Source organism: Emys orbicularis, chromosome 14 (genome assembly GCF_028017835.1).
Source record: "Emys orbicularis isolate rEmyOrb1 chromosome 14, rEmyOrb1.hap1, whole genome shotgun sequence".
Classification (NCBI taxonomy): domain Eukaryota; kingdom Metazoa; phylum Chordata; order Testudines; family Emydidae; genus Emys; species Emys orbicularis.
The window spans coordinates 39,191,190-39,214,258 of NC_088696.1; the positions used below are offsets into that span (position 1 = coordinate 39,191,190).

At 56.8% G+C, this 23,069-nt stretch overlaps 1 protein-coding gene across 1 annotated transcript in view; it reads right to left on the reverse strand.

Moving 5' to 3' along the window:
• Positions 1–4,141: 4,141 nt before the first annotated feature.
• The window catches only part of PLEKHG4 (pleckstrin homology and RhoGEF domain containing G4), a 164,192-nt gene continuing 145,264 nt past the window's right edge, over positions 4,142–23,069 (reverse strand). Inside the window, exons 16-24 of the mRNA XM_065416667.1 lie at positions 16,201–16,450; positions 13,944–14,033; positions 12,711–12,935; positions 10,801–10,971; positions 10,154–10,331; positions 8,819–8,935; positions 8,479–8,742; positions 6,807–7,003; positions 4,142–4,183 (exon numbers count right to left, since the gene is read on the reverse strand). Coding sequence (XP_065272739.1) covers positions 4,142–4,183; positions 6,807–7,003; positions 8,479–8,742; positions 8,819–8,935; positions 10,154–10,331; positions 10,801–10,971; positions 12,711–12,935; positions 13,944–14,033; positions 16,201–16,450 — 1,534 coding nt within the window. The remainder of the gene's footprint in view (positions 4,184–6,806; positions 7,004–8,478; positions 8,743–8,818; positions 8,936–10,153; positions 10,332–10,800; positions 10,972–12,710; positions 12,936–13,943; positions 14,034–16,200; positions 16,451–23,069) is intronic.

Genomic DNA, 23,069 nt, shown 5'->3' on the forward strand with positions numbered 1-23,069 from the left:
GTAACGACCTGCTTCGTATGTGGAAATATACGACCTCTGGCGCCACGAGTGATTGACAGGCGCGTGGAGTGGCTGAGGAGCCCTGGGGGCTCTAGGCCAGGGAACAGATGAGGCCAATAAACAACTTCAAATGCCTCCACTGAACAGATCTGTGACCTGACTCCATTTGGGCAAAATAGCCTTTGAAGAATTTTCTAACCACGCAACAGCTTGTTTGCTTAACGTCAGGCTTTGGGGGGGAAATTCAATCGCCAGGATGCAGTGTTTGTTAGGAACAGGACAGGCCTTCTCTAAATGAAAGCAGAGGGGTTTCCCCAGTAGTCATTTGATAGCCTATTTGTAGCTGTTTGGAGCAGCCTTCCCATTCTGACAGTATGTCAAAACAAGAACTTTGAAAATGCGCATTTAAGCAACGCTGGTCCTGTGCATTACAGCACAACTAGATTAGCCAGGTAAACGGACTTCACCCCGTCCTGCTATGGGTAGAAAATTTTACATTAGGCTCATACCTGCCGTAACGTTTTGGCCAGTATTCCTTTGTTCGCAGCTTTTATGGGAGGCAAACTCCGGTCTCAGTTGCAGCCTTATATCAAGGTGCAGTGCCTGCGGCTGTCTAATGTGCATGTGGGAATTCGCTAATTTTTTTTAATGACACCGGTGCTTGCCTCAGTTTCCCCTCTATGTTCCATTATTACCCATGGGGGGGGGCGGGAAAGGGTTGTTTGTTCTCCGGGCAGACTGGGAAATGTAGGTACATATGTCGCCTACTTATCTGCACCTGAACGGGTCTTTAAAAAAAGGCTGCCCCCACCCCCCACCCCCCAATCAATGAAAAATCCAAGCAGACAGTGGAAAAGCCACTCACCGGGATATGACACCTAGCAACCAGTGCCCCAAAGGGAGGAGGATTTTCCCCCAGCTCTCAGCAGGGAAGCTGGCACAGACCCCAGCTCGAGAACAGAGGACTGGGTATGTGTGAGGTGGAGGGGGTTGGGGGCTCTCCCCTGGAAACGCACTAAGGAGGTGAGACAGAGAGAGCCTGAACAGCTTGGCTGTAGCAGAATGGACCATGCTTTAACCTTCATTTCTCGATGCTAACCTGAAGCCTTCCTATGCTGTGTGCCAGTTTAAACCCGACTGGTTGGCCAACGCTGTTTGAGTGTCACTGCAGATACTTGCTGAGGTGCATGAATCCCTGAAGAGTGCACAAGGCTCTCTCAGCTGGACCTGCTGAACAGAGCTTCTGGCACGAAGAAGAAAAACTGACACCCCCGAGGTTCAGTCTTAGGAGGCGGTGAGGCCATGTGGCGGACCCTGAAGGAAGAGTGAGACCCCCTTGAACTGTTCCAAAACTGGGGGGCGGGGGGGACGTAGCACCAATCCTGTGGCTGCGTGACAGCGTGCATTCCACATTCCAGCTTCCCATCTCTTGTCTCCAACATGAATATGCAAAACAAATCAACCTCATACAAAGAAAATAACCTTTATTAGGTCGTGAAATCAACTCCTGGCAAACCAGGTGGCAGCTGAACATTTCTAAAGATTCTTCCAGCAATGCAGAAACCTCTTTAACAGGAATTTCAGAAATTGGTCACAATGGTACTTCCATGTCCCCCTTGGTTTGTTGGTAAAGTCTTTCCCTCGTTAGTGGTATTCACTAGCGCTGGTTGACGCATAAAGCTTAGAATTAGCTAGAGATTTTTACACAATAGGTTTTAAAATCTTGCCTGGCCAATTGTTTACCCCGCATTATTGTATAAAAAATGTCAATCATCTTCCATTTTGCCATCTGAGAAGGAATAAGACTGAAAAAGTGTCAGCTTATTAAAAGAACATCAAAGAAGTGTCACATGGACATTACACGGATTTCCAAACGCAAAGGAACAGGGCTAATATGCAAAGGCTAAATGGGTGCTCATGAGGTTTAGCATTTATGAGCCTGGGAAGCAGTGAACTGTGAATGGACCAAAACCAACAACTATGCGAAGAAACCAGTTACACGGTTGCTGCTCCCTACTATGCCTAAGGCCAAGTGTGATGTGTGTACGTGTTGCAAAAGCTGGGGGATAAAGGTTTGCAGCAATCGAAGAAGCCGTAAGTAAACATGCTCTCAGTCAGCAGGTTTGCATTTCCCCTACTACATGTTAAATGAAAGTACTGCAAGCCAAACAAGCCCAAACTTTCCTGACCGCGCCTACCAAGGAGCTCAAACGTTACTGACTGTCCCAAGGGGCGCATCACGTACAGGCAAAGGTTTGTCTCTACTGGAATTACACGAAATGAAAGCTGGGGCCTTTACTGTTTCAGTGGCATAATAATCTGGGCTCAACACACTCGATGGCCGCTGTGCTCAGACGTGGGCTTGGATTAACACCACCACATGCTGGGGCTGGGTATCTGAATGGGACTAGAACACACGACATCTGGCAGACTAGGCCATCATACTTCCACGTCCACCCCTCTACGCTGGCACGTCCCCTTTCCCTCTACAACAGCCTCTCCACAATGCTGACTTTGCCACTTATGCCTCACGCGGGGCTGATTTTAGCAGCAGGCCCAGGCTGCCGCCTGTGTGGTCTGCCACCAGGACAGCAACTAAGCTGGGACTGGACAGCATGAACAGTTCCCTTCTTCTCTCCAACCAGACATGCTGGAGAGCCAGGAGAGCATATCTGGGTTGTCCTGCTGTACCCTGCAGGACTGCTCCCACTGCCGTCGCCTGTGACCTGCTCTGGCATCTCTGCTGTGCTGGGGGCTCCCCACTCCTGCCCTGGGAACACGACTCTGCTGCCCAGTGGGATGTCTGGTCGGGTGTCGATATTCCCAGCAGGCAGACAGGGAGGTGGCAGACACTGACAGCTGATAGTGGTACTAAGGCAGGGAGCAGCTCAGGACTGCAAGCACCTGAAGTAACAATGAACCTGGTTTTATTAAAACAAAAGGGTCACGCCAAGGAAATAAATTATCGCGACACTCGGCCAGTCTAAGACCAAAGGGAGGCCGTCGCGCTCGCGCGGCAGGCGGCCCACACGGAAAATACCTCGTTTCCTCCTCAAGCCCTTCCAGAAACGTTATAAACTGTGCAGCACAAAGAACAAACCGAGTAACAAAATCTGTACAGTCCAGCGCTCCCAACATACTCTGGCTTTGCAAACTGCTATGTTACTTGTTAATACATTTATACATAAAGGACTAACTGCCCCCCAACACACCAGCGACGGTGTCTAGTGAACAGGGCGCTAACAGGGGCGCTCCCCAGCCACGTGCCAGGTCTGGACTGGTTTGAAGAGCCCGTGGTTGTGCTTGAACAGCTCCAGGAAGGCCGGCAGTCTCCTTGTGCTGGTCAGAGACGTGGACTCTTCGGTGGGTTCAGTGGAACCAGCGATCAGACCTGGAACACAGCCCCAGGCAAGGGTCAGGCTTGCTGCACGCTACCCGGGGGAGGACTGGGGCCATGTTTGCGTCAGCTGCTCTCAGATACACTTTGCTCAGGAGTGGGTCATGTGGTGTCCCCTTCGGCAGCTCTCCCCAGGCCGTGCGGTTCAGCGTCAGTGGTGCTCTCCTGGAGTGCCAGGTGCGGCCGCCCTCCCAACCCTGCATCTGCCGGACAGCTGCAGTCCCCCAGCGACAGTGCAGAGCTGAGCGGGGCCTCAGGGCAGACAAGCAGAACCAGGCCACTGCTCAGGGGATGTTCTAGCAGGGGCTGGCCTTCCTAACGAACTCTGCTAACGAGGGCCCTGTCTCCTTAGGCTCCGGGGACAGACACGGCGACTGCACTAGCAGCAGCCTGGGGGGAACATGGCTGACTCCCAGCGCCCAGGCAGAGGGGCTGGTGAGCAGCACGCGGTTGGCAAATGGGAGACAGGGTAGTGGCTAGACGGCCGGGTCAAAGCCAGCCTAAGGCTCCGCACTGGGCCAATGGCACCGAGACCAGACCCGAGCTAGCGCCCCCGTGTCCTCGGTAAGGACTCTACACATTGCCGCAGCTGCTGGGAGCCAGACCCTGCAATGTGCCTCTAAGCAGCTGGGCCCCAATCTCAGGGGTTAGCCAGCAGCACCGCACGCCATGGGAGCCAGCGCTGAGAGGCTGGCGGCTACTTACAGCTCCGCGTCTTCAGGCAGAACACTTGTGCAGAGCGGCTCACACGACTGTCGAGGGGCTCATGGCGACCGGGCCTGCTGTCTGCAGGGGAGAGAAGCCAGCGTTAGGGGCCACCAGCCCACTAGGCCGTGAAGAGGAACGGGCTGGCAAGTCAGAGGGATGCCAAGGAAACTCGGTAACAGAACATCCCACCCACGGCTCCTTCATCCCGTCCCCCGCAGAGCACACCCAGCCCGTCCCTGGGAAAGGGGCTGTGGGGCCTCTCCGAAGCTCCATTACTCTGCCTAGCAGCAGCTGAAAGTTGCTTGCCAATGCCCAGGCGTGGCCGAGTACCCTCTGCGAACGGCACAGAGACGCCGCCGGGGCTGGCACGGCAGCTCCCTCCTCAGGGCGGTGTCCAGTTGCTTTGTTAGGATCCCACAACGCTGGGGGGTCGAGCCTGACTCTCTGGAGGCAACCTGAGCTGTGTCACCCAGCTGTGCGGGAGGAAATCTCACGTCCCCGGTGCAGCCCCTTTCGCTGGTGGGACTCATAGACTCATAGACTTTAAGGTCAGAAGGGACCAATATGGTCATCTAGTCTGACCTCCCGCATGATGCAGGCCACAAAAGCTGACTCACCCACAACAGAATCTTCCAGCCTGCGACCCCTGCCCTATGCTGCGGAGGAAGGCGAAAAACCTCCAGGGCCTCTGCCAATCTACCCTGGAGGAAAATTCCTTCCCGACCCCAAATATGGCGATCAGCAGAACCCCGAGCATACAGGCAAGATTCTACAGCCGGACCCTCATTTTACCCGCGATGGCCCGTTAATGCCTAATTGACTAAAATCACATTATCCCATCAAACCATTCCCTCCATAAACTTATCAAGCCTAATCTTGAAGCCAGAGAGGTCCTTCGCCCCCACCGTTTCCCTCGGAAGGCTGTTCCAAAATTTTACCCCTCTGACGGTTAGAAACCTTCGTCTAATTTCAAGCCTAAACTTCCCCACGGCCAGTTTATATCCATTCGTTCTCGTATCCACATTGCTACTAAGCTGAAATAATTCCTCTCCCTCCTTGGTATTAATCCCTTTGATATATTTAAAGAGAGCAATCATATCCCCCCTCAGCCTTCTTTTGGTTAGGCTAAACAAACCGAGCTCCTCGAGTCTCCTTTCATAGGAAAGGTTTTCCATTCCTCGGATCATCCTAGTGGCCCTTCTCTGTACCCGTTCCAGTTTGAGTTCATCCTTTTTAAACATAGGAGACCAGAACTGCACACAGTACTCCAAATGAGGTCTCACCAGCGCCTTGTATAACGGAAGCAGCACCTCCCTGTCCCTACTAGAAATACCTCGCCTAACGCATCCCAAGATCGCATTAACTTTTTTCACAGCCACGTCACATTGCCGACTCATAGTCATCCTGCGATCAACCAGGACTCCGAGGTCCTTCTCCTCCTCCGTCACTTCCAACCTATGCGTCCCTAACTTATAACTAAAATTCTTGTTAGTCATCCCTAAATGCATCACCTTACACTTCCCACTATTAAATCTCATCCTATTATTGTTACTCCAATTTACAAGGTCATCCAAGTCTCCCTGCAAAATATCCCGATCCTTCTCCGAATTGGCAATACCTCCCAACTTTGTGTCATCCGCAAACTTTATCAGCCCACTCCTACATTCGGTTCCGAGGTCAGTAACGAATAGATTAAATAAAATCGGACCCAAAACCGAACCTTGAGGAACCCCACTGGTGACCTCCCTCCAACCCGACAGTTCCCCTTTCAGTACTACCCGCTGCAGTCTCCCCTTTAACCAGTTCTTTATCCACCTCTGGATTTTCATATCGATCCCCATCTTTTCTAATTTAACCAGTAATTCCTCGTGCGGCACAGTATCAAACGCTTTACTAAAATCTAGGTAAATTAGATCCACCGCATTTCCTTTATCTAGAAGGTCTGTTACTTTCTCAAAAAAGGAGATCAAGTTGGTTTGGCACGATCTTCCTTTCGTAAACCCATGTTGTAATTTGTCCCAATTGCCATTCACCTCAAGGTCCTTAACTACTTTTTCCTTCAAAATTTTTTCCAAGACCTTGCATACTACAGAAGTTAAACTAACAGGCCTGTAGTTACCCGGGTCACTTTTTATCCCCTTCTTGAAAATAGGAACCACATTAGCTATTTTCCAGTCCATCGGTACCACCCCCGAGTTTACAGATTTATTAAAAATTATTGCCAAGGGGCTTGCAATTTCTCGCGCCAGCTCCTTCAATATTCTAGGATGAAGATCATCCGGTCCACCCGATTTAGTCCCATTTAGCTGGTCAAGTTTGGCTTCCACCTCTGATACTTTAATGTCAATTGCCCCTCCTTTATTCCCCTCTGTCCCGCTCCCTCTATTCCTAAGCCCTTCATTAGCCTTATTAAAGACCGATGCAAAATATTCATTTAGATATTGTGCCATGCTTAGATTGTCCTTAATCTCCACTCCATCTGCAAGCTTCAGTGGCCCCACTTCCTCTTTCTTTGTTTTCTTCCTATTTATATGGCTATAAAACCTCTTACTATTGGATTTAATTCCCCTCGCGAGGTCCAACTCTACACGGCTTTTGGCCTTTCTCACCGCATCCCTACACCTGTGGTGTGTCTGGCACGGCAGGCAGGGGTCGTGTTAGCGGAGCAGGGCACATGGGGGCCATAGCTGCTTTAACTCACCGCAGACCTGGACTGGCTTTTAGCGAATTTGGGGTTCTCGTCCAGCGCGGAGCTGTGCCGGGAGCCCAGCGGCGGGTACACCGGCGAGCCCACGTCGTCACAGAAGCTTTCCTGGGGGACGCTGGAGACACAGCCGCTGTCGGAGCCACTGGAGCCGCTGCCCGACATGCACTGGGAGGACTCGGAGCTCTCCGTCGCTGGGAGGAGAGAGGGCAGGAACCACCCATAAGGAGAAGCCACCCAAGCTAATCCCAAGCTGCACACACCAGGCTCCATGGCCACCCCACCCCAGGGCAGGCTGCCCGCGGGCCTGGCTAACACTCACAGCCAAGGGGGCTGGAGGACACAGCACCGGAGATTCAGCGGGGGGGAGGGGGGTGGGTTTCAGCATGAGCCGAGCAGGGAGGGGACACAAGGGGGGAGCCGGGAGCCCTTGGGTGGTTAAAAGCCCCATGGCACATGCTGTAGCAGTCGTGCTAGACACGTGTCCTGGCCTTCTCCCTCCATACATCTCCCCGCCATGTCAACCGGAGCCAAACCGCCTCGCCCTAGACTCTGCCCCACGTCGCTGTGCGCTGCTAATGAGTTACCCAGAGCGGCAAGTGCTCCCAGTCTGTCCATGCAAAAAGCACTCTGGGCTGAACGGTGCTTGGCAGGGGGGCCTTGGGCGTGGCAGGGGGGGGGTCTAGTGACAGGACAACAGTGGGGGACTAGAGCCCTGGGTTCAGTTCCTGATCTGGGGGAGCCTGAGCAAGCCACTCGGTCGCTCTCTGCCTCAGTTTCCCATGTGTGCTCTGCTCCGCCTCGCCGGGGCTGTGAGGAGAAATGCCTGTGGCGTTACGACGGGATGGTGATGAAGGCCAGGGAATATGGATCCACTTCTTCCCTAGGGGAGCAGCACTGTCCCCAGTGCAGACCCCAGGCCTGTCTGAGAGCTCCCGCTTTGCTCCCCCCCAGTGACAAAAGGTGACCTGCTTTAGAGCTGCTGGTTCAGCTGATGACCCTGCGAACATGCCAGAGGAGGCTGCAGGTTCCTCCTGTGGGTATCTCCACTGAGCTGCTGTGCCGGGGGCTCCCCAATACCTGATGGCAGAACAGGGGGGTGTCCCTCTGCCCCCTCCCCATGGGCAGCAGACAGCTCCACCCGCTGGCGTGGGGCGCAGGCGAGCTCTGCAGAGGTGACACGTGGAGCTCTAAGGGGTGGGGGGTGGTTGCCCCACCAGCTCCTTCAGGAAGGGGGGTCAGGGATACTGCAAAGGGCACACCACAGACTGAGCGCGCGGGGGAGCCCAGGACCCTGCCTAAAGCTGGCAGAGCTGCGCCTGGGGCCTGGGAAAACAGCCACCACGAAACACCAACAGTCTCACGTCGAATGCACACGGGGAGGGGGGATGGCAGAGGGGTTAGGGGACAGTACCCGCACAGGGCACTGGCTGTGAGCTGAGGCCCCAGCAAACAGGGGCAGAGGGAGACAGGCCCATGGGAAGGGAACAGGTAAAGATCATGTAAGCAGGGCCCTGGACTGGTTTGCACACGCTCTGCCCTGCCCAGGGGCCCGGCCCGATGGCGAGGGAGCTGGGTGAGGAACGGGCCGCGTCAGGGCTCTGCGCTGTGGCTGTCCAGGCAGCAGAGGGGCTCCCTGCGCGCCCAGCGGCTGTCCGCTCAGACGTACTCAGCGAAGGCTGGCTGCTGGTCTCGTGCTCCTGCTCATCCTCCTCGATGCAGGCGCCGGCGTGGAAGGGGCGGCTGGGGGCCAGCACGCCCGGCAGCAGGGCCTGCTCCAGGTACATGTGCAGGTTGAGGGGCCCGAGCAGGGAGGAGGAGGACGGGCTGTAGGAGGAAGGGGTGCTGCCAGCGGAGAGCGGCGTCTGGGTTCTCTTGTAGGGGTTGGAGTGGTCAAACAGAGACACTGCGATGGAGGCCCTCGTCCGAGCTCCTGCCACAAAACAAAGCCACGAGTGTCAGCCCTGCACGCTGGCTCTGGGCGGAGGGGCAGCAGGGCTGGCACCTACCTCTGCCCTTCATGATGTAATCGATGGCGCGGTCGTTGATAGCTGCCTCGCTGGGCGTGATGTCGAGAAACGGCTTGTTCCCTACCCCCATGGACACCATCTCCTGCCTGCGGATTTCTGGGGAGACAGAGCAAACTGCAGGCTCTCCCCCGTCTCCAGCACAGAGGAGACTGCACTGACCCCCTGTGCCCCAAGCCCACAGCAACCCCTGGCAGGCTGCTGGATCTCTGCTAGCGAGGCACCGGGCCCGGCTCCTCTGCCACTCACTGCTCGGGGGACGCTCTGCGAGCGAGCCCCACCAGGACTGGCAGCTCAGAGCCTCCAGTTGTGGGAGCTCTGGCCAAGGCCGAGTGCGGGGTTGGGCTCTGGATGGAGGGTCTTCAGCTGCGTGCCTGGGGGAGATGGGTGCTGCCCTGCAAGCCCCAGCATAGGGGTACAGGGATAGTAGCCTGCGTGGCCTCCTGGAAGGGACATTGCCCTAGGACTCAGGAGACACGAGTTCTCATGTTGGGAATTTATTGTAATAGTTTTATGTGTGCCTCAGTTTCCCGCACGCTTTGCATTGCTACTAGTGCGGGGGAAGGATTATGGTTGCTCTTAGGGTAGGCTAAGGACGCCACTAGGAAATTAGGTCAGTACAACCACATCACTCGGGTGTGAAAGATCCTCCTCAGCTGGACTTGCTGGGCCGAGCTCAGGCTCAGACGGTGCAGACGCGGGTCCTGCCCTGAAGGAAGAGCGGGACCCGGGGAGGGGGGGGTCTGGCGCACGGTGGGGGGGGGGGGGCTCCTCCAGGAGACTGTCTAGACGCTGGGGTGTAGCCAGGGCTGGCTCCAGGGTTTTGGCCGCCCCAAGCAGCCAAAACAAACAAACAAACAAAAAAACCAAAAAAAAAGCTGCGATCGCGATCTGCGGCGGCAATTCGGCGGGAGGTCCTTCGCTCCCAGGTGGAGTGAGGGACCGTCCGCCGAATTGCCGCCGAATACCTGGACGTGCCGCCCCTCTCCGGAGCTGTTGCCCCAAGCATCTGCTTGACAAGCTGGTGCCTGGAGCCGGCCCTGGGTGTAGCACAGCTGGGGAGCTGTCACCCCTGGCTCAGCCACTCATTTGCTGAGTGACCCCGGGCAAGTCTCTGTCCCTCAGCCTGGGCAGCTCGGGCAGCGGGATCCAGCTGTGCGGTACAATCGACTGAGGGAAAGAGCATGGGAGTGTCGTGGTTCCTCACCGCACGCGGCAAAGCAGCTACACAAAGCTCCCAGGTTCCCTGGGTCAGTGTGGAGAGCAGGTACCCAGGGAGCCCCCAAGGGCTGGAGGTCCCATGGGGAGGGGCCGCACCTTTGTTGCGGGTGGCCTGCTGCCACAGGATCTTGGCAATGTCCTTGGTCCAGACTTGCTTGGTCTCCGCTATGCTGGCCTGGAGGACGTACGTGTCGCTGGACTTCCGCCGCCGGAACCAGATCTCAAAGCGCAGGCCGCTGTCCCCGGTGCTCTCCGTCAGGCCGATGTCAGCCGTCTGGGGAGAGGGAACACGCAATGCTTGGGAGGCACGGGGCGGGGGGAGGCTACGGGGGCACTGGGAAGGGGGGGGCATGGATCTGTCCTGGATCATGCCCCCCCCAGTCCATGCCCCGGAACACGTCCCGCTCCAGCACACCCCTGGAGAGGCCGAGGGAATTCAGCCCCTGGCCTGCACGACCCTCATGGTGAAGGTGGCTGAGGCCCGGCCCCCTCTCGCCTGGCAGTGCAGCCCTCTCCAGCAGCACAGCAGAGGAGAGCAGTGCCCTGCAGGGAACACAGGGCCACACGCACATTGTCTCCCTCTGGAGCCCGTCTGCTCTGCCCTGCGTCTGTAGTGTCTGGCACTGGGGGGTCCTGGCCCAGGTCTGGGCTCCGAGGGGCTCCCGCAGTACAGGTGACAGGCAGTAGTAAGAGTGTGCCCAAGAACGCCCCCCAGAGGAGCAAGCCGCAGCGGCGGCCCTGACCTTGAACGAGCGCTTGTAGATGTACACGTCGAAGCCGCCCTCGATCCGCTTGGGCTTGCTGAAGAGAATCAGGTCCTCGAACAGGAAGACGTGTCTCTGGCACTTCTTGCGGCCCAGCCAGATGGTGAACTCGTCCTGCCGCATCAGCTGCCCCTGCTCCTTGAGGTTCACCTGGCCACAGGGAGCGCCAGCCCAGTAAGGCACAGCCCGCAGCTGAACCGGGGGGGACCCATGCCCAGCCCCACATCACTGCCTTGACTGCAGCAGACGAGCAGCTGCAGAGGGCAGGGCTGTGTGTGGAGAGCAGGAACCTGGCACTTGAGGCAGCCTGGTCCCCGTGTCCCCGGCTGCTGGTGGCCAGCTATGGCGGAGGAAGGGAATTTGCAGAGAGGAAGACGGGGAGATTGAAAGAGGAACCTTCCTTGCTTCACCCAGGAACCAGGGATCCCAAGAGAGACCCAGCTCACGACAGTCACCCCACAACTAGGATTGAAGTGGGGTCTAAGCAATACCAAGGCCTGGCCGGCCACCTGCTGGGGTGAATGTCCCCCTGCAAGAGTCAGGGCTGCCAGCCACTTGCATGGCAAGTCTGGAGGTACCCGCCAGGGCTGGGAGGGAATGAAGGAACTGGCTCAAACCAACCCAAATCAACACAGGGTCCAGTGAGACAAAGAGACACCCCAAGGTCTGAATGATCAACACCTAAGAGCAGGAAACCCAGCAGGTGGGACTGGGAACGGAGCTGGAGAGCAGGGTGTCAGGTGACTGAAAGAAGGGGGCTTTTGGGGGGGAGTCATGAGTGTGAACTTGGGGAGACAAACAGGTGACGGGAGAGAGCCAGAGATGAGTCCATGGCAGCTTGGCTGGCCCATCATGGCTTAGCCAGGGTGGACTATGGCTTAACTTCTGCCTCTCTGAGCTAACCCCGGTATGTTCAGATTCTGTAGCCAGGTGACCAATCGATGGTGCGTGGTTTGGAGAGGCTGCCTGTGTCGCTGTGGATACTCACTGAGAGCACTGCACCCTGACGGGGGACGGCACAGATCTCCCGCAGGAGTCTGGCTGGGCTGGATTCAGTGCAGGGAGCCATGAAGAGAGACGGGGTCACTGGTGCCCACAGCCCAGTCTCAGAGTCTTGGAGGTCACAGGCCTGCCCCGGTGGAACGGTGTGGGACCTCGGGGCCCGGCCCACTCCCAGCAGACTGGTTACAGGCTGGGGCACAGACGCTGGGACTCTGGGACAGATTGTTACTAGGTCACTGGAGAGAGGGGCGGAGCCCGCAAACCCTGTGACTAGTAATGGTGACCCCGCTGGCCGGAACCTCCCCCACGGCCCCACAAGCCGGGTCCATCTGTGCCCCCAGCACGCCTGCGAGGAAGAGAGGCTGAGCTCAGACCCAAGCTCTGGGAGGGGAAATCTGGACAGGTGGTTCTGGGGGTGGCAGGCAGCACCTGTCCCCACCCGGCTGGGGAAGATCAGACAGCTCAGCCTGGGCTCCGCTCCGCTGGCCAGCGAGCAGGGACGGCATCACAGCCACTAGACAGGGCACAGCCCCTTGCACTCGGCCAGGACTGGATACAGCACAGGCCTGGGCTACACTAGAAAAGGAGGTGGGCGTCAGCCCTGAGCGACGCCGTTAAGCCGACCTAAGTCCCCATGTCAACAGTGCGAGGCTGACGGAAGAATTCTTCCATGGCCCTTGCTGCCGCCCCTGGGGAGGGGGAATGCCAACGGGAGAGTCCCACTTCGCAGCAACCGCTGAACTGACCGCAGCCTGGGGGCTCAGCACCTCCTCCCAAGGCCATGTCCTCTGGAAGGCCCAGGTGGGCTTTGGGATCCAATCCCCCATGTGGAGGGCAGAATGAACCCCCTGCCCTGGGAGAGGGAGAATGCGCTGCCCCGTACGTACATCACAATCTCGGATGGCGTCCATGGCTAGCAGGTCGTTGCCGTGCCGAAGCTGGAATTTCACCATCTCCTCTGCTGCTCGGAGGTAGCCCAGCTCCTGCTCCTGGGCCTCGCTGCACTCCTTGATCAGGTCCTTCAGCAGCAGGGCGTATTTACTCATGCGCTGGATGGGTTTCAGCAGGTAGGAGGCGAGATCCATTTTATCCCCCAGTTGCACCTGCTTGAACTGAGACCCCCCGAGAAAGCTGATCAGCAGAGCGGTGTGTGTGAGCAGCCGCTATTCCTGGGGAGTGGCAAGGCCTCCGCTGCCCCGAGCCCCAGGGGCTGGGACTAACGGCTCGCTGAGTTTGCCAAACACTCTCCACTGGAGCCTCCTGCTCACTAGGGTTCTGTAAGCTACGGGAAGGAACGGAGCCAGGACGTGCAGAGGAATTAATAAGGAGGAAGCAGCAGGGCCGGTGCAAGGATATTTTGCGCCCTAGGCGAAACTTCCACCTTGCGCCCCTCTCCCCCCCCCGCACATCGGCTCATTGAGGGACAAATCCCAACGAGCCTTTATAAACCCCAGGGGCTGCTCCCCAGACCAGGTTCCCCCTCCCCACCCGCAGGGCCCTGAGCCTGCTCCGGGAAGGGCAGCGGCGGTGGCTCACATGTCCGGGAGCCGCAGAGCCCGAGCACGGCGAGGAGGGAGCCGGGGGGTGCATGGGGGCCGCTGCCCGCATGCATCCTCTGCAGCCTGCAGGAGCCCCCGGGGGGGGGTGTGCCGGGCCGCAGCCTTTGCAGGGATGCTGCCCCCCTGCGCCGTGCCGGCTCCTCCATGGCTGGGGCTCACCGCCCCTGTAAGCCGATGCTCTGGCTCTCGGCGGCTCCTCCCTGCCGAGCCAGGGCACCGCTTTTTGGCGCCCCCAACCACTTGGCGCCCTAGGCGACCGCCTCGTTCGCCTAGTGGTTGCACCGGCTGTGGGAAGCAGTTGTTTGCAGGACCCCTTTCCAAGGCAGAGTACTCTGCATTCCAGTCCCCTTCCCACTCCGCTCCTCACACCGTGTGAGCCAGGCAATTCCAGGAGACCATTGCCTGCACCCAGCAGAGCCCATCTTCCCCAGCCCAGCACAGAGACAGCACCCTGTGTCCTGAACGGGGGCTAGGTTTCTTTAAGCAGACGAGGGAGGGCCCCAATCCCAACCCCAACGAACCACAGAGCCCTGATCTGGGCTCGGGGCACAGGGGATTTACCTTAAAGAACGTGTTCCCATGGCTGGCCAGCAGCGAGTCGGATTTGGGTTTGTTTTTGCTGTATAACGCATACATCCCAAACTGATCCTTCTGCAACAGAAACAAACACTCCTGAAGGACCCCTACACAGCCCGGAACGGTGCGGCTGTCACCCGAGTTAATGCCAAGTGACCCCGTTTCCTTTACAGAGAATTGCTGCAGAGTCTCTCCAAACCCACTGCCCCAGGGCCCCGGATGTTAGATGGCTACACGGGGCCTGTGCACATGGGACCTGGGGAGGACGACTCTCCCTACGGATTCCTGGGACCTCGCCAGGAGCCCTGGGTAACTCCTTCAACTCCATGCCAGCATTATGGGAGACAGGGTTGTTCGCTGGTTCCCCCCAAGATCTTCCTTCTGCCCCTTGCCTGGGAGTCCCTGTGAGCTGTATGGGCTGCAGACCCTTACAGCGACCGCTGAACATGGCTGGAAAGAGACGCTGCAGCTGGCGTTCCAGGCCTGGTGGAGAGGGAAACAGGCTGTCCTGCCACAACTCTGCTTAGAGCCAAGGCTCCCTGCAGCTCTCCCGCACTGTGCGTCATTATTAAAGCCACATCCAAGAGTGGAGGAGCTTTGTACTTAGGGTGTATCTACATTGCAGTTAAAAACCCGCGGCTGGCCCGTGCCAGCTGACTGGGGCTCCCGGGCTAGGGGGCTGTTTAATTGCAGTTTAGACTTCTGGGTTCGGGCTGCAGCCTGAGCTCTGGGATCCTCCCACCTCGTAGGGTCCTAGAGCCCAGGCTCCAACCCGAGCCCGGAAGTCAATCCTGCCGTTAAACAGCCCCGCACCATGAGTCCCGGGAGCCCGAGTCAGCTGGCCCAGGCCAGCCGCGGTGTCTAATCGCAGTGTAGACGTACCCCGAGAGACCAGCTGCTCCTGCAATTCCTTCCGCATCGGACGTCACAGACGGAGGATGAGTCACAGGGGCTGACGGACTCTAAAGAGCAAAGATCCTGTTGCCCTGGAAATGTCCCTGAATAGCCAGGAACAACGGGAGAAAAATGCAGCATCTGCTCTTCCCCAGTCTCGGCAGAGCTGCCTTGAGCGCAAGCTGCCTGCTGCACACTGGCCGTCTCCGCTCCAAGCCCGGAGGATTTGTTGCCCGGAGGTGGTTTTGCTGGTGAACTGGGAGCAGAACCAAGCCTAGGTCGGAGCAGGAAGGGGCCAACACACCTGCTTCTCCCATGGTTTGTGCTGGGACGGTGGGCGTGACATCAATAAAGCCAGCACAGGCAATACCGGAGCTCTCAGCAGAACTGAGGAGAGTCCCCTGGCCATGTCCGCATTGCGTTCCCCAGGACTGGATTGTCCTACGGGCCTCCAAGTGAATCCTGGCTGGTGGAGCAGACTGACTATGGGGAGCCAGGAAGTTTCTCTACGCTGATGGAGCTTTCAGAGCAGGCCAGTGTACAAAGCTCACTATCCCTCCCATGCTGCAGGAGCCAGACAACAAGCCTTGGGAAGCCTGGGGGTCTGGGGGCCTGGCCCAGCCATCAGCCCCAGTTCGGGCGTCCTGGGGAACCCCAGGGGCTGTGCGTATGCGGTGAGCTTGGCAACGGGGGAGAGGTGTTCATTAAACTGACAGAAAATGCGGAGGAGAGAAGTGCTAAAAGGGAAGCATAAGTAGTGAGCACACAGCAGAGCCTAGGAAATCAGCCCAGGCCCGTTCTCGTCGCTCCCTCGGGTATAGGGTCCAACGCACGGCTCTGCCGGTCTCGGGGCCCTGCCTTTCTTGAGGGCACCGCAGCTCCCCTTGCCAATGCTTCCCCAGACTGCGGCTCCTCCCCACTTCCCAGCCCCTGCAGAGGCAGCCATGCCGTGCCTTGGAGACCCTATCGTATTGGCCCTGGCAGATCGGACTTGGCTGCATGAATGTGCGCTGCTCATTCCCTGTATGATCACAAGACCACGTGTCTTACACACCTGGGGGCAGGCTCTAGCCACTCACTGTGTTAACAAGACACAACTCCTTCCAGGGCAGCAAATTCATTTCCCCTCCCGGCTCCGCAAGCTCAGCGGGGCTTCGGAGCGAGTCTCGTAACAGGAACCTGGGCTGCTCCGAAGGCATTACTCTGGGGCTGACCCCGAGGGACAGGCTCTGCAGTAACCCCTGCTCTGAGCAGAGGGTTCCAGCAAGCAGACTGCACAGACAATGGCACCTTTCATGGCCCAGCCCAGCAGCGGGGCAGGACAGCCAGGCGGGCGCAGGTGCCTTACGTGTCTGAGGAAGCCGTGGCTGACGCGCAGCGGATGGTTACAGCAGCTCTCCAGCTCCCGCAGGAAGTACTGGCTGTGAAAGTCGTAGAGCTTCTCCAGGTTCCCGAAAATGACACTGCGCTTCCCTCTCAGGTCCTGGGGCAGGTCCAGGCGCTCCATCTCGGGGAAGTAGCTCTCGATGATGTAGCACAGAGACCGCACGTACTCCCGCTCCGTGGTCACCATCTCGTCGATGATGTGCCGCAGTTTGCTGCAGAGGCAGAAAATCTCAGTCGGGAAGGGGAGACTGGCGGGGCTGGCTCTAGTACAGGCTCTGCAGGCCCACGGGTGCCTTGGGCTCGGCTCCGCCCTCCGGGGCAGCATCAGAATCTCGGCTTTCATTTGAAAACATTCTGTTTCCTGCCCTGCTAACGGGGAAGGACAGCGTGAAAGCGTGGCTCCTGGGGAACCAGCTCACCGAGTACATGCCAGGCTGGTCACTAACAGAGGAGGTAAGAAAGTGCAAGATAATGGACACGCACGTGTGGGTGTTGGGGGGACTACAGCCATCTTAACAGCCTTTCCTGCTACACCCCCACCACCTCTGTGAGAAAGCTACTCCCCACTCCCCTTGCGCACAGGCGGCCTGCCTTGCCATGGGCAGCACCGCTGGGCTGGCCCAGGGCAGACGGCTGTCACAGTGAAGTGACTAGAAAGGCAAATGGAAGCCCTCAGGGCCCCAGGGTGCAGGAGGGCGTCACACAGACCAGGGAAAACTGCTCTTGGGAAGAATGATCCAAAAGGCCCCTCCGTGGGAACAGTGCCCCGGAGAGCCATGGGGGACAGCAGCCGTGGCTTCCGGCTCACTGGCATCCCAGCCCCGAGCCGGGCAGGGTGGGCCTGTCTACATGTCTCTCCTGTGACCACCTACAACACTGCTCATGCCTGGGCATCTCTTGGCCAGGAAGATACTAACCACCTGAGGCCTGGGGGCTTGGCTTGTGTGCTGCGTAGCCAGCAGGGGGCAGAGGTGTTGGCAGGTCCCTTCTCTGCACCCCAAGGGGACTGGGACTACGGAGAGACTCTTTCCTTTGGGGGCGGGTGCAGGTGGCTTTTAGCTGAGACGCTTCTGCTATTTGATTTAACTTTCCGTGGGAAATTAACTCCTTCCTGCCTGCTTCACCCTCATCCCCACCCCTTTCCCTTACAGCAGCACCTGGGTGGGTATCCAGGAGGGAGCAGCAAAAAGCCCAACAGGACCCTGCAACCAATGCCCTCAACAGGGGTCATACTCCCAGCTGGTTGCCCCTTCCAGCCTGCACCCCTCAGCCTTCGCCAGGTGGGTGCTGGGACAGCCGGGCGATGGCAGTGACTGCTGGGTAGGGGAGAGACGAGGCTGTTGTGTGACAACTCAGCATGCAGAGCACTGTTCCCAGGGCGCACAGCCACGCCGTTCCATCCCCCCAGACTGAGAGGAGCATGGGATTTGCCCTGCGGGATCAGACCACTGCTCTTGGCACGGGGGGGGTCCTGCACAGAGGCCGTGGGACCGGGGACTGCCATCCAGCCCTCCCACCCATGCAGCAGGGAGAGAACCTGACAGGAAACTCCGCTCCAGACCTCTGCCTCATGCCTCTGTGTGGCGCGGCAAAACCACGCCGGTTACGCTGTGCCCCTGGAGGAGGGAACGCTTGCCCCCTGCTGACAATCCCTCCTGCAGTCTGCCATGCCGGCTACCTGTCCTGCTCAGGACAGCCCCGGAGGAGGGAAAATGGTAGTGGTCAGGTGGGCTCCTCGGCGGAGGGAGAACCCAGCTGCAATCCCGATTTACTCCACACCAGCCCAGACAAGGGGGAGCTAGCTGTGTGAGCGCTGCGTGTCCCTGCTAACCTGGCAGATCTCCTCACAATCACAAGTGAAATGCAAGGACACTGGGGCCCCACTGCGTGAGACAGGGATTAGCAACTACTCCCGTTAGCACGGGGGGGGGGGGGATGTTGCCCAGGTGCATGCAGCCTGCTGGCGTAGAGACAGGACCATCACCAGTCACTCCTGGTACCCACGGGAGCTGGGGGCCAGTACCGCAGGGTGGCTCAGGCACTGACAGGTGGGCACCACCACCTGTGAGGAACAGAGGGGTTTCTTCCCCGAGCTCGTAGAAGAGCGGGTGGCTGATACGAAGAAGAGGTCCGTCCGTGGGTTTGAAGGAACAGACGTTGCCTCTCCCCGCTGGACACGTCTTAGCAAAACACCGGCCACCTACGCCAGAGAGGGCTGCGTGGCATCAGTGGCTGGCAGGCAGGATGAGCTGGCAGCAGCCCATCAGCACGGTCCAGGGCCACGCTGTAGTGGGGAGCCCGGCAGCTGGGAAGGGGCATTCCTAGCAGAACGCTTACAACTGCTGCCCATGCCCATCCCTGGCTGCTGAGAGGGTGAAGCATTTTCCCTCTCTGGCACCCCAGTGCCTCCGGACTTCTCACGGCTCCATCTCCATCCCAGCCTGCTGGGAGCTCAGGTGGGTGTGAGACAAAGGACTGCCAGAATTTCAAGTAGAGCTCCCACCCTTCCCCCTCACTTTATCCCCTGCAGTATCATCCCCCCACCTCTCCCTGGCTGTGTGACAGAGAGAACCAAATGGGGAGGGAGGGAGACAGAAAGGAGAGACCTGGAGCCCCTTCCCACTAGCTGGGAGGAGGAGCCGCAGGGAGAACAGCAATCCTCTCTGCCAGTTGGGAGGAGCCAAACGCTGCAGGGGTAAGGGCTCTTTCCCGCCCCAGCCAGAGGCAGCCGCCGTGGGAGCAGGGCATAGCCAGGAACACCTCCCCTCAGCGAGGTGGGGGGCAGCGGCGCTGCTGAAGTGGTGAGGGGAGTCCCCTCTCCCTGGATTATCAGACCCACAGATGAACACGATTTGTTGGGGAAAAGTCAACATGGTTTTTGTAAAGGGAAATCATGCCTCACTAATCTATTAGAGTTCTTTGAGGGGTCAACAAGCATGTGGACAAGGGGGATCCAGTGGATCTAGTGTACTTGGACTTTCAGAAAGCCTTTGACAAGGCCCCTCACCAAAGGCTCTGAAGCAAAGTAAGCAGCCATGGGATAAGAGGGAAGGTCCCCTCATGGATCAGTAACTGGTTAAAAGACAGGAAACAAAGGGTAGGAATAAATGGTCAGTTTTCAGACTGAAGAGAGGTAAATAGTGGTGCCCCTCAGGGAGCTGTACTGGGACCAGTGTTGTTCAACATATTCATAAATGATTTGGAAAAATGGTATACATGGTGAGGTGGCAAAATTTGCAGAAAATATAAAATTACTCAAGATAATTAAGTTCAAAGTTGACTGCGAAGAGTTACACAGCAATCTCACAGAACTGAGTGACTGAGCAATAAAATGGCAGATGAAATTCGGTGTTGATAAATGCAAAGTAATACAAATTGGAAAACATAATCCCAGCTATACTTAAAAAATGATGGGATTTAAATTAGCTGTTACCACTCAAGAAAGAGATCTTGGAGTCATCGTTGAGAGTTCTCTGAAAACATCCGCTCAATGTGCAGTGGCAGTCAAAAAAGTGAACACAATGTTGGGAATCATTAAGAAAGGGACAGATAACCGAGAATATCCTATTGCCTCTATATAAATCCATGGTACACCCACATTTTGAACACTGAGTTCAGTTCTGGTTGCCCCAGTTAAAAAAGATCTATTGGAATTGGAAAAGATTCAGAAAAGGGCAACAAAAATGATCAGGGGTATGGAACGGCTTCCGTATGAGGCGAGATTAATAAGACTGGGACTGTTCAGCTTGGAAAAGAGGTGACTAAGGGGGGGATATGATAGAGGTCTATAAAATCATGACTGGTGTGGAGGAAGTAAATAAGGAAGTGTTATTTACCCCTTCACATAAAACAAGAACTAAGGGTCACCCAATGAAATTAATAGGCAGCAGATTTAAAACAAATGTAAGGAAATATTTCTTCACACAATGCACAGTTAACCTGTGGAACTCCTTGTTAGGGGATGTTGTGAAGGCCAAGACTATAACAGGGTTCAAAAAAGAACTAGATAAGTTCATGGCAGATCGGTCCATCAATGGCCATTAGCCAAGATGGCCAAGGATGCAACCATATGCTGAGTGTCCCTAGCCTCTGTTTGCCAGAAGCTGGGATTGGACGACAGGGGATGGATCACTTGTTTGGTTGCCTGTTCCGTTCATTCCCTCTGAAGCACCTGCCATTGGCCACTGTCAGAAGCCAGGATACTGGGCTAGCTGGACCATTGGTCTGACCCAGTGTGATCGGTCTTATGCTCTTATGCTGGGAGGCAGAAGGCTTCTGGTAAAGGCGCTCCCCATGCCAGGCACAGCGCCTGCTGGGGGCAGCGTGTGCACAGCTCAGGAGAAGTTTGGATTCCACCTCTTGTCAGGCTGGATGAGGAAGTCTCCACGGGGCAGCAGCTTTCAAGCCCAGCTACTCACTACAGACAGATCACACCTACTGGGTGCCAGGGTGGCTCTCGACACAGCCGAGCGTGCCAGCCAAGGGGCTCCTCAGGTGCTCCTTATGAGAAGGGTTCGGCTTCCTTTACATACAGAGGACATCCGCTGGGCCAGAGCACAGCCCCCTGCCTCCTGTACATTCTCCCACCCATGAACACATGTCGAATCTTCATGCTAGCCTGGGCTAAGGTCAACTTCCTCCTTTGTCCCTTTGCAGAAAGTCTCAAAGACACGGGTGCTGGAGCAGAAGTCAAAGCACAGTGATGGGCTCTTTCCCAGCAGCAGCTCCAGCATTGCCTTGCAGAGTCAAACAGTCAGTTGTTTGCCTGGCCACAGCCCCAAGGAATTGTTCTGAGCACTCTGCAGGGCCTCTGGGATTGCTCCATCTGCTTCCCACGGACATTCCCCTTCAGCTCCAGCACCCTTTAGGGGAACAGCCTACCAGCCGAGAGCCAGACAGAATAGAAGGTCTGCCAACTCTGCCAGAGGCAGCTAAGATCCTCCCCTTTGGCCTTGGCTGCTGCAGTAGCAAGACATGTTGCACGTACGTGGCAGGGCTGGCAGTGGGCCAGAGCACCCTGAACCACTTGGGGATGACCCACATCCTGAGCCCCCTTCCTCAAGTGATGGAATACAGGCCTGTATTCACACCCTACACGCTACTGTAATAGTCTTTGTACAAGCCCTGCCCTGTGAGGTGTCATTTGAAAACTCATAACTTGCTGATCAGCAATATCATGGCAAAGCGCAAATAGCCACATCATAGGTAAAGTTATGGACATACGCTGAAATCAGCTGACTGAAGAGTGTTTCCCAGGTAAGTCTGGGGAGTGGTTAAACCAGTTTCTCAAAGACAAAGGGCAAGCTGACGTCCCAGCCAGGTGACAACACAGCTAATGGGCCATAACCTACCAAATGGCCAAAAATGGGGTCGGGGACAGAAAGATCTGCATCTTAGCAAAGAACCTGCATGGGGTCTCCTTTGTTCAGCAGACCGCCTGTCTCCTGGGTCTCAGCTGGAAATGCTTTTCAAAGCGGGACTAAACACCGCTAAAAAGGAGGGGCAAACCCCCAAGGTTCCCCTCTCTCTCTCTCCCTGCCCATCTCATGCTCTGTCCCTGCGAAGACAAAGGGAGCAGCCTGCTGGACTCTGGGGGAGGGGTCCTGACCCAAGGAGTTTGGTCAGTGTTGCTGTTGGAAGCATGTGGTGAGAAACTTTGCTTCAATCTAATGGAGTTTGTTCAGTTAGGCACTAGGAAGAGTTTTATCTTTATTTTTTTCTTGTAACCATTTCTGACTTTTATGCCTCATTGCTTGTACTCACTTAGAATCTCTCCCTCAGAAGTTAATACATTTGTTTTATTGTTTTATCTAATCCAGTGTGTTTAAGTTAAAGTGTCTGGGTAACTCTACTTAAGATAACAAGCTAGTGTATATTCTTCCCTGAAAGGAATAATGACCTTGATATATCTGGACTGTCCAGGAGAGGGCTGGGCAGTACAGGACATGCATTTCTGGGGGCTGGGAGTGAGCTGGGGTCACCCTGCAGTAGAACCAAGGCTGGTGAGAGACAGGGTGTGACTGGCAGGCTGCAGTTACACACAGACACATCGGGCGGTGACCTGGACGCTGGCAGAGCAGCCCAGGCTGGAAGCTATAACAGTACGGCATTGCAAGGCACCCCAGGCTACAAGGCAGTGGGAACACAACCCCCCCGCCCCCGGCACATCACATCATCCTGAACCACTTTGGGATCCTCAGCCCCCTTCCTCGCCTCTCTTCCACTTTGGGGAACCTGTGCCATTGTTTTCGGGCACGACAGGCAATCTCTGCAGACTGCTGGGTCCCTGAGGGGACTGAGCGGAGTGCGCTCCTTCCAGTTCAAGGCCACACTAAAACCCAACCTCCTTCCCCTTCTGGGCATCCCTCGGGGGAAAATGCTGCAAGAAGACGCGTCAACCCTGTTGAAAATGGGAGCCTAGAGCCCAGTGCCTTACCGGGGAGAGGCTTTTGTCCTGGTGTTTCTTTATCCCCAGGAAATGGGTGCCCCAGTTCTTACAGCTTTATCGTACCACTTGTGCATTCGCAAAATAAAATAAATATCCACCTCACTGCAGAGGGCCCACGACCTGGCTAGAGGTCGTCCTCCTTTAACGCCAATAACCTAGACGTTGCCCCATTAGAGACACTTTCCCCTCCTTCCTCGCAAGGGGGCCTCGCTGTAGAGCGTGTGGTGGAAGGTGGCGACTCCTCCCTGACCCAGCTGCCAGCGCTGTGTGTCTTAGGAAGCTGGAGCTTCCCTTTTGCACCTCTCTGAATCTGCCTCCTCAGCCCATGGGGCCTGTCTCCACCCCAGGACTCGCCCCAGTGCCGGAGATGAGGCAGGCTCCGG